At 49.9% G+C, this 11,271-nt stretch overlaps 1 protein-coding gene across 1 annotated transcript; it reads left to right on the top strand.

The window, feature by feature from the left end:
• Positions 1-1,856: 1,856 nt before the first annotated feature.
• GMIP (GEM interacting protein) lies at positions 1,857-10,149 on the top strand. Its single transcript, XM_072360687.1, is given in 25 exon segments — positions 1,857-1,960; positions 2,245-2,325; positions 2,575-2,592; positions 2,594-2,701; positions 2,703-2,765; positions 3,508-3,645; positions 4,347-4,418; positions 4,420-4,449; positions 4,451-4,516; positions 4,518-4,540; positions 4,777-4,816; positions 4,818-4,874; positions 4,876-4,891; positions 5,017-5,036; positions 5,038-5,067; positions 5,069-5,109; positions 5,257-5,351; positions 5,443-5,477; positions 5,479-5,586; positions 6,581-6,769; positions 6,858-6,995; positions 7,100-7,296; positions 7,799-8,093; positions 9,347-9,458; positions 9,695-10,149. Coding segments are annotated over 25 exon segments (2,520 nt in total). The 5' UTR covers positions 1,857-1,867.
• The last annotated feature ends 1,122 nt before the right edge of the window (positions 10,150-11,271 follow it).

Raw genomic sequence — 11,271 nt, 5'->3', positions numbered from 1 at the left:
CCCAATCAATTTGGAGTAGAATAATGGCATGTTCTGTTTGACATCCTGGTTGGGCCTTGTTAACCTGAAGGCCTGTCCTTAAGCAGCTGAAGCCCTTTAGAATGGAACTTACTTGCTTTCTGCCTCTTTTGGGCTGCGTGGGGACTGGTGCAGGGGTGGGTGATCAGCCTCATTTCGTGTTCTTCTGTGCAAAGAAAGGGGCAGGAAAAACTGATTTTATCTCTATCACCCATTGTCCTCATGGGATCACGTTATCCCTGTGTTAATGAACTGTTTCCTCTGGGTTTCATGGTGGACTTTCATATCATGCTACATTCCCCCCATCAAACATCAGACTCTTATCATTCCAACCCCACCAACCCCTCCAACCAGGCTGCCCAATGAAGTGAAATGAAACCTCCAAACCTGAATTCCTTTCAAAATCCCCCCCAACACTTTGCCTTTTCCTTTCACCATTTCTTCTCCTTCTTTTCTTTTTGCCCCCGCAGCCAAGTGAAGATCTCTCCAAGAGCAAAAAGCAGCTCAGAGAGACAAAATGCAGGGAGAACTAACAGGTAAAGTCATGAATTAAAACCCAAAAAGGTGACGCGAGGATTCTCCATCCATCAGTGGGTTCTCAGCTCCATAATCCTCCTGCATAATCCCTTTGTTATTATTCATTAATGCCTCATTAAGGTCCCTCTTGAGGTTCTGAGGCACTGAGACACAAATTCCAAGAGGTCTGGGGTTAAAAACTGGGGATATTCCCTTCTGTTTGCCCATTGGGAAGGTTTCTCAGCGGTTCTTGTCCGCCGTAATGATAAATTGTGTTTTTAGATTGTTAAATTTGTGAAGTTTCTGTACCAAAAATAAAGCGATTTTTGAGCTGATTCCTCACAAATTTTAGCTCTAAATGTGTTTGGATTTGTTTCCCCCTTGGGTTCTGCCAAGGGATGAGAGTCTTTCCTGCAGCTCCATCCATCGTCACCCAACAGTGCTCCAGGTCCTTCCCTTCTGGTTTCCAAATTAAACCAAAAGATTGATTAAAAGTGTTGGTAGAGGGAATATATGTGTCCAAAGTGCCTGGAGATCTTATAGATGGAAAGTTGGGATCGTCCACCAAATGGACCGTGATGATTATTCAGGGAAAAACCCTTTTTTCTTTGATTTTCTGTCTGTCATTTGAGAGTAAACGCAGCACCAAAATCCTCACACTCCCTTTCTTCCACCCTTGGGGAAGCTCAGAGCATTGAGTGGAGCCAAACTACACCTGTGTGAGCTCTTTTTGCAGTGGAGGAGGCGGACGAGATGCTGATAAGATGCGAAGGAGGCATTGACGCAAGCCCTGGGAGTACGCCAAAATGTGGTGTAAATACGTCAAGGAGCTCCTCAACTGGATGGAGAAAACGCCTGAATTATGGTGAGCTCCATCCGAGAGCCTCTTTATTTTCATATACACATTTAATAGCTTTTTCATAAACCAAGGAGGATCCGCTGCAAATAGAGGCAGAGCAATGAGAAACGTATATGAAGGCAAAAAAGGGGGGGGTGGGGGGAAGGAATTGGAATCATCTCCTTACCAAAATGATCCCAAAGTGCAACACGTCGGCACCCACCTTTCTGTTGGCATCCAACCCCCTCTGCCCTCTTACAGAGACAGAGTTTGCCAAAGGGATCATGAAGATAGCGGAGTCGGGAAGGAACGCCATCGTCCACCAGGGTAGAATCCTTGGGGGTTCCCATAGAGCAAACACGAGGGAGTTGTGTTGCTGCTGTAAATCCACCCGCAGATCACAAAAGCTCCCAAGTTTAGGGGATGCTGAGAGGGATGATCCACCAGCTGATGTTGGGTGTTTTTGGTTTCTGCAGTCCCAGTATGCCTCTTCGGATGCTCTACACCATGGTCTTGGAGCACGATATCAAGATTGGAAATACAGCCATTGAGACAGTGGGGTTGCTTCAACAGAAGGAATTCTACCAGGTATCTATGGGCAACCAGCAGAGGATTCTCAAGTCCGGGGTGTTTCAGTGATCGAAATGGGGGAGGGGTCTATCCTCATTTAGGTAAATGGGAAAAGAGAAGGGAGTGCAAAGAAGGGCTAAGGGAAAAGGAAACATTTTCTGGTGGCTGGGTTCTAGTGTTGTGCTCTCAACTGTCTGGTGCTTTTTAGCCACCGCCCAGGAAATGGATTTTGATGATCTTAGGGGTCATTTCTGACCTCCATGATTCTAAATGTGCCACCCTAACCGTGGACCCCTCTGCAGCCTCTGTCAGCCAAGAAGAATGAGATCGAGAAGTGGAGGAAAGAGTTCAAAGACCAATGGACGAAGGAGCAGAAGAGGATGGTAAGGAGCTGGAAGATGGGCCTGATCCATTGACAGCTCAAAACACTGGGAAAAAATAAATAATCTAGATAATGTAACATGCATCCTGCTAAGAACTCCCATTAGGGCAACTTAATTGTGGGAGGAGAAGAAGGGAGAGCATTGGAGTGATAATTCCTGTGAGGTTCTCTTGAAGCAGGAGATGGGTGCTTTCCTCCCAAGCATCGCTCCTCTCCAGGCCCTTCCTAAGTCTCCCTTTGTCTGTTCAAGAACGAATCCCTGTCCCTCGCTGCGTAAATCACGCCTGCAATACATCCAGCGCTGCGAGGAGATGGAGAAAGCCAAGCAGCTGAGTGCAAAGGCAGAGGATGAGTACCAGAACTCGGCCGTCGTCAGCCCCCAGCAGTGCCATCAAGCAGCTGGAGAAGAGACGGCGCTCCTGCGAGGAGGCACAAGCCAAGGTGACACCTTTGCTATGGGGGTAGAGGTGGGAGGGAGGTGGGGTTGTGCAGCTGGAGAATAGGGAGACCTCCTGGTGGGGTCTAATAAGCAGGAAGAAGAATGGGCAGATTTGATAGGGCCCCTTCCAACCCAACCATTCTATGATATCACTGTTCTGTGGTCTTTAGGAACCCTTCCAACCCAACACCAAAACCATTCTACTCTTTCGATGATCTACTGGAGACCCTTTAACCCAACCTTTCTATGCTTCCATGGTTCTGTGATCATTAGGGCTCTTCCATCCCATACCATTCTATTGTTCTGTGATCCATAAGGACCTTTCCAACCCAACCCCAAGCCCATTCTATTGCTCTATGATCCATAAGGACCCTTCCAACCCAACCTCAAACCATTCTATTGTTCTATGATCCTAAGGACCCTTCCAACCCAACCCCAAACCATTCTATTGTTCTATGATCCATAAGGGACCTTTCCAACCCAACCCCAAACCATTCTATTGTTCTATGATCCACCAGGGGACCCTTCCAACACAACCCCAAACTTTTCTATCTTTCTATGATCTGTAGGGACCCTTCCAACCCAACCCATTCCATGATCCCATAATCTTTGAGGGTCCCTTCCAACCCAACCCATTCTACCTTTCTACAGCAAGTTGAGGAGCTTGGAGCCAGCTGTTGTTACTCCAGCTTCCTTCCCCATCTCGGTGACGTTCTCCTTTCCCTGTTTTCTCACCACACGCAGGTTCAGGAAGCAGAAGCTTTGTACAAGCTGTGCATCAACGATGCCAACTTCCGACGACAGGAGCTGGAGAAGGTGCGGGCACGGATCGTCTCCCACGTCCGGAAGCTCATTTACCAAGGAGATGAGGTGCTGACGTGGGTACGTCCCATAATCTTTCCTTCAATCCTCCCTCTTTGGGATAAGGCCTTGAGGCTCTTCTGTGCTTTACTGCGGAACTCCCCTTTGTTTGGGCATTCTGCAGCAGGTGAAATGAAGAGAGCACTCTGGACTATCTGTTTCGGTTGAAATATATACAGTTATTGCTGCTTGGAGGGCAGATATCCATAGGAAAAAAACTAGGAAAAATAAAGAGTAACAAATTATTTTCCATGCCACCCCCCCCCCCTTCTTAGAAGAGAACGATAGCATTAAGTAGAAGTATCATGGAATGGGTTGGGACGGAAGAGACCTTAAAGATCATAGAAACATGGAGTGGGTTGTGTTGGATGGGAAACCAATAGATCATAGAAATATGGAGTGGGTTGGGTTTGGATGGGACCCTAAAGGACCATAGAACCACGGAATGGGTTGGATGGGACCCTAAAGATCATGGAACCATGGAATGGGTTGGGGTTGGATAGGGACCCTATAGATCATAGAACCATAGAACCACAGAATGGGTTGGATGGGACCCTAAAGATCACTGAATCATGGAATGGATTGTAAAGGACCCTAAAGATCACAGAACCTTGGAGTGTTGTGTTGGAAGAAACCTTTTAAGCCGATCCCAATGGGATCCAAGAGAAGAAAAAGCACCTGGGCAAAAAGCAAAGTTTTCTTTCCCTCCTTTCTCCAATAAGGTCACGTTGAGGATGTTTAAGCAGAGGCAGACTCAGTCAGAATGGATTCCAGTGGGATACCAGCACCTGTCCCGAGGTCTGCAAGCCGTACAGAGTGGGTGAGAAAATACCTGGAGTTCATCCGGGCTCTGCAGAAGAAAGACATTCCCATGGAGCACTATGAGTTCGAGCCCGCTCTCTTCTGGAGGACAGAGGTGAGAAGAAACGGCTCTGTGTAACTTCAGTGCTTTCATAGAATCACTGCAGGTGGAATTACATCAAACAAATGCTTTCCCAGCTTTTGTGCAGGCGTTTAGCTCCCTCGAAAGCTCAGCTTATACCTCATAACCTGCCTGAAATGGATGCCTGGTATCCAGAACGCATCTCCAGCACGTGATGCTGTTCGTTATCCTGCACTGACAGAAAACCATTTGCCATCCTTCCCCCCCAGGTCTCCTCCCAGCAACAAAAAGAAGACACCAATGCATTATCCGGGGATGCGGCAAGGATGGGAGCACCCCAGAAGATACACCCAGAAGGCAGTTCTCCCCCTAACGGTGAACAGAGTGGGTTGAATTGAAGCAAAACCTTTTTTGCTTTATTTGATGCTGCTGTTATCCTGATGCAGTTTCTTAGCTGTTACCCCCGAGGTTTGATGGGGATGTTTGGTCACCGTATCCACCTTCTGTAGGTGTGAACAAACCCCTCTGGCAGTGACACGGAGAGCCTCGGTGGGAGCTGTGGAGTCACGATCCTTGGACTCTCCCAGCTCCAGCCCAGGTGAGAGCTGCACGAGATGCCCTCCTCCTAAAAGAAACCCCAACACAATAACCTCATAAAACCCAACAAGAACGGAATGGAACAGACACCGACCCAAAGAGGAGATCAGGAGGATGGGGATCAGCTCTTTGTATTTTCTCTTAAGGAAACTCTCCACCAGGAAACTGCTGAAAGCTTCGTCCACGGGCACCATGTCCTCCTCTGATGACTTTGAAGAGAGAGATTCATTGCAGGCTTCTGAGAATGGTGAGCAGCACGGGCCGACGAGATGGAAATCGGTGCCTTCCCATTTTACGTGCCAACTAACTCATCCTTTCATTCCATGCTGCTCCTGCAGAAAATGGCACGTCCCAGCAGCAGTTCAGGAATGCTCCTCCTCTCCAGCGCCGCACAGACCCATCGACTCAGGAAATTAAGGGGGACCTCACCAAGTGTAGAGAGTGGTGACACCTTCATGGTCAACGGCTTCGAGTGTGAGGAGGTGAGAGCTTGCCATTGCACGCACCTTGTGTGGCACCGCGGGGTGATGAGGAACACTATAGGAACGTAAGACTTCCCCTCACCCCATATAATCACATGCTTTTGTCCCCTCTCGTGGCACAAGGTGCAATTTGGGGTCCGTAAGTAAAACACCAGCTGCTCCAAACGGTACCAAGAAGGCACCGTGGGGCTTGGGTGGAAAGGGAATGGGAAAAGTCATGTTTGATGTGAGCAGGGTGAAGGGATGGAGCGTGCCCATAGAACATTTGGTGGTGGCACAGAGCTGGGAGGACTGGCTGCCACCCCACAAGGCCAAACTGCTGTTCGGTGGGACCTGGAGAGGCTGAGGGTTGAGCAGGCATAAATCTGATGGGTTCAACAAAGGCAGGGGTAGGGTCCAGAATCTGGGGGGGCAACAACTGCAGGTTTCATTCTGGGTTGGGGCTGAGTGAGCTGTTGGAAAGGAGCTCTGCAGAGGACATGGTGGTTCTGGTGACCAATGATTGACCATGAGCCAAAGTGTGCCCTGATGGCCGAGAAGGCCCAATGATGGTCAACAGCTTGATTCCAACGGTGGCCAACAGGTTGATCAACAGTTGACCAATAGCTGACTGCAAGCCAGCAGTGTGCCCTTGTGTCCATGAAAGGCCCATAATGGTCAACAGCTTGACTCCAGTGGTGGCCAACAGGTTGACCAAGTGTTGACTGTGAGTCAGCAGTGGACCCTGGTGGCCAAGAAGGGCCAATAATGGTCAACAGATTGACTCCAGTGGTGGCCAACAGTTGACCACAAGCCAGCAGTGTGCCCTGATGGCCAAGAAGGCCCAATGGGAGCCTAGAATGCATTGCCCAGCACATGGCCAACAGGTTCAGTGAGGTGCTTCTCCCCTCTGATCTGCACTGAGGAGGCCCCATCTGGAGCATTGGGTCCAGTGCTGGGCTCAGCTGTTGCCAAAGGGCCAGACTTCAACTCAGAGGGATTTCTGCTATTTCAGTGCTACCTGACCTGTCACAAGAAGTGTCTGGAGAACCTGCTGATCACCTGCGGCCACAAGAAGCTGCCCAACCGGGCTCCTCTCTTTGGCATTGACTTCACCCAAGTTCCTCGAGACTTCCCCGAGGAGGTTCCCTTCATCGTGGTGAAATGCACCTCTGAAATCGAAGCTCGTGCGCTGGGAGTGCAGGTGGGCAGAGAGTTGTTCTGCTGAGCATCTCCTCCACTCTTCCTTTGTGCCCTGTAGCTGGAATGCAGGCCTTCTCCTCTCCTCTTAGGGGATCTATAGGATAAGCGGGTCCAAAGCCCGGGTGGAAAAGCTGTGCCAAGCATTTGAGAACGGCAGGAGCCTGGTGGAGCTCTCTGAGCATTCCCCCCACGACATCACTGGTGTCCTGAAGCATTTCCTAAAGGAAGTGGGTACCAAATATCTGCCAATGGGCAGCTCCCAGCTGACCCCATCCCGCAGCGTGGGACCAGTGGGATGAAGTAACTCACTGTCTTCCTCCTCTCGCTGTAGCTTTCGGGACCCATTCTGTTGTACCAGCTCTATGACAACCTCATTGCCCTTGCCAAAGAGCTGCAAAAAGCTGGGGAAGAGAAGATGGATTGCACGAGTTTCCCCTCAGATCCCATCCAGAGCATGAAAGACTTGCTGAGCAAATTGCCTGGGAGCAACTACAACACTCTGCGGCATCTCATCGCACACCTGTACAGGTGAGGAGGGTGCTGGTGCTGAGGAGGGTAAAAGAAAACCCATTTCTCATAGAGGCATTAAGGTTGGAAAAGAGCCCTAAGATCATCATGCCCAACCACTGACCCATCGCCCACTCAACCACGAAGTCATTAAGGTTGGGCCAAGGTCGTCAAGTCCAACCATTCAACTCATTTTGGGGTGTGATTTTTGGGTCTGGATATGGGGAGCTGCGTTTTGGAATTGAATGTCGGAGTGGGAACTTGGGATTGGATCTTGGGGTGGGATTTTGGGATCATGGAATCATTAAGGTTAGAAAAGACCTCCAAGATCATCAGATCCAACCATCTCCTCATCATGACCGCGTCCTCTATACCACGTCCCTTGAAGGACATGGAAAAGGACAGTCTTGCAGCAATGAGGAGGAAGGCTTAATGACCAGGGACTAGAAGCTCCGTGCTGGGTGGTTTGGTGAATTCCATCTGTATCCTCAATATGTTCAGACCTCTTTCCCTCTTTCCCCAGGGTGGCAGAGAAGTATGAAGAGAACAAGATGTCCCCAAACAACCTGGGCATCGTATTTGGTCCCACTTTGATCCGACCGGGCTCAGGGAGCGACGTCTCCATGTCCTGCCTTGTTGACTCTGGGTATCAAGCTCAAATTGTGGAGTTTCTCATCCAGAACTACGAAAGGGTGTTTGGGATGGAGGACCTGCCCTCATCCTTATCCTTCGGGTGTGAAAACCCTTTGCAAGAAGCATCGACAGAGAAGGATGAAGGACACCAGAGCCCAAACACAGCCCAGAATGTAACCCTAGAGGTAGAGCTTGCAGACACTGAGCTGGGCTTACTGACCCTGCTGTAAAGGTGGACCAGCAGAGAAAGAACTTCTTGCACACACGCAGACACACACAAAACCCCACACCCCAAAAAAGACACATTCATTATCAGAGGGTTACTCCAAAAGGAAGGAGCTGCACATGGAATGAGAATGAGTTATAAGCAACGTTACCTCCCATCAGCTCCTCAGAGCACTCTGCATGCTGCTTTTGTTCCACGTTTTAGAGCCCATTTCTCTTAATGGGGGGGTTCTCCATGTTGGATTATTCTGTAGGCAGCTCCACCACTTTGGAAGCAGCTTTGGACACGCCAGACCCAATGGATTCCCTGGTAGAACCCTACAGGGCCCTTTGCATTCCTGACCCCCAAACTCTGTAGGGTTCCCTGGTAGAGCCCTGTGTGTCCCTCTGCATTCCAGTAGCCTTGGATCCTTTCTGTCTTTCCTCCCAAGATCCACAGCCATTTTATGGCCGTGGTTCACGCATACTTCCAGCACTTGGAATTAAACCAACCCAACAAATCAAGATCTGAGCCAGACTATGGCTGTTCCCTCCTTTTCACCGCTGGTTCGGTGGGAGAAAGAGGGGAAATTGCCTTCCTGAAGTGAAGCTGAAAGGTTTGGATTGTGGCTCAGGGCTCTCTGCCTCCTGCTTTGAGTTGTGGATCCTATGTACAAGGGGATCCCAAAAGCACAGCTGTTGCCTTGGACTATTTCCGTGCCTGTTTTGCAAAGTCGAATGGCACAAACCTTCAGGAAGGGGAGTTGCTTTTAAGGGCACTCTCATTCTGTGATAAATAAAGCCCTGATTTCTAGAGCCCTCGTCTGGGTGTCCCAATCTTTGTGCAAACTCACATTGCTTCCCAGCAGCTCCCAAGTCTCCCTGTGTCCTTCCCCATCCCACGTGCACTTAATCCTAATGACAGCGCTGTAATTAACGGCTCGATTTGTGACATCCCCCCTCCTCACTCTGAAATGGGTTATGTCAGCCCTACAAGAAGCAATTGACCCCTTTGGGGCACATTTTGTGACTGTCCCCACTGCCTCGTGCCCTTCTGCCCACTCCCAGTTCCCACTTATCAACAACCCAAAAGGGATCAGAGCCTTTTCAGCTCAAGCAGCCGCCTCCATTCAACTCAACCCATCCTCCATTCACACAACCACGCTGGGGGGGAGGTGGGAGCAGAGTGTATCTTCATGACCAATGAGAGTCCTCCATGGCTTTGTTCCGACAGAATCCCTCTTCCAAATGCAGTTCCAGCATGGATGACGGGTCTGATATCTCATCTTCTGGAGAGGCCACGGATGGGTTCGTGTTGGAAGGTGCCCACAGCTCCGAGGGTGGAGGTAAAGAGGTGCTCGTGATGCTGGTGTGGGTGGAGAGCTATAAAATATGGCTTCCAAATATGTTTGGAAGGGGCAGAAGGGAACATCCCTCCATATGTTGGTTAAGAAAACAGAAGGGGAGTTTTAGGGTGGTAATACTTTTGGACCTCCAGCATCCTAGCAGCAAGAGAAAACATTGGCCAACATTATTTGTCGCATTGACCGCATCTCAATGCTTTGATTTCCTTTTACTTCAGAGGTGAATGCAAGCATTGGATCTGAGCTGGAGGACCCGGAGGAGAAGGCAGGCAGTGATTCAGAGTCAGTCTTTGGGACTCAGCCACGGGGCCATTTCAGCCGTCAGCCCGTGAAATACATCCGAGTGCAGCCAAAAGCACGACCTCACATCCCCAAACCTTCCAGCTCACCTCTGAGCATGGCAATGGACTCTGAGGCTGAGGGCAGCTCCACTGATGGCACCTGTATGGGAAAGGAGATCCTGGATGAGAGGACAAGGAGCAGGAATGGCTCTCCGGATATGAGCGCCCTCAGGCATCGAGGGAAACAACTCAAACATTTCCAGATCACTGAGGAAACAGCCAGGATCATCTCTAAGTTTAAAGCTGATGAGATTTCGGCATCTCCAGAGCTTTCTTTGGGTGAGAAAGTGGTGAAATTCGGCCCGGAGATAATCCCAGAGAAAATCCTATAGGGATAACAGCTGGAAGCAGAGGAGAGGACTGCAGGCCTGCTGAGATGCTGCTGAAGAAAGGGATAAGTAAAGAGATGTGGGGTGAGAACAGCATCCCACCTCCGTACGCGCAGCTCGGGGCGGAGATGAAAGCATTTGCTTGGGTTGACCTGGTAGACTTTGAGTCAGCCCAGGGTTTGTTCACTGGATGGAAAACCCAGCTCAAACCCAACGTCTGCCCATTCAATGGTCCCAGGATGCACAACACAAAGGGCTGAAGGAAACACAGATGGTCTGGATGGAATCACACAGGTCGGAAAAGACCACCGAGGTCATCCAGGATGATCGTTTTGCTCTGGATGTTGTTTCCATTGGCTCATCAGCATGAAAAGGGAAATGCGTTGCCAGATAAAGCTGCCAAGCAGCTCCCACTTCTCCCAACTATTTGGCTCCGTTGCCCTTAAATCTTCAACCTCCGCACAGCTCGTGATGCTGGCATTGACACCAAAGGGAGGAACCCACGGTGGATGAGAGGGTTCTCTCCACCCTATGACACCCTATACAAGAAGGGCACTCCAACCTGCTGGGTCTCCATCCCACCTGCAAGGCGATGGCCCCAATTTCTGCCTTCCTGAGGCAGATTTGCTGCACAAAAGTAGGAACTCGGTCCTATAGTGCCATCTCGTGACACACAAGTGCATGCAGGAGAGCCTTCCTACGCCGTTCCTGGGGATAACTGTGCTTTATGGGATGGTGTCACAGCCAAAAGGCAGAGGAAATCGGCATGAAATTTGGGCAGCAAAGTGCTGCGTGGGGGATGTTGGCACTGATTTCAACCCCACTGCAAAGACACGGGGAGAGGAGTGGAAACGTCAACCCAAAGGGAAACCTTCCACATTACCAACCCAAGAGGAAACCTTCCATGTTACCAACCCAAAGGGAAACCTTTGGCTCTCCCAACCCAAAGGGGATCCTTCCACATTCCCAACCCAAAGGGAAATCTTTTGCCCTCCCAACCCAAGAGGGAAAACCTTCTGCTCTCCCAACCAGATGAAGAGGTTGAACAACCCGACTCCTCTCCCATCTCAGGCATCGTTTCAGCCCTTTTCCTTAACAAAGCTGTAAAGAGAAACGCTGATGATC

This window comes from Excalfactoria chinensis, unplaced genomic scaffold, assembly GCF_039878825.1.
Source record: "Excalfactoria chinensis isolate bCotChi1 unplaced genomic scaffold, bCotChi1.hap2 Scaffold_1011, whole genome shotgun sequence".
NCBI classification, from domain to species: domain Eukaryota; kingdom Metazoa; phylum Chordata; class Aves; order Galliformes; family Phasianidae; genus Excalfactoria; species Excalfactoria chinensis.
Note: the sequence above shows the minus strand (reverse complement) of the source record. Positions and strands in the feature narration are given on the sequence as shown.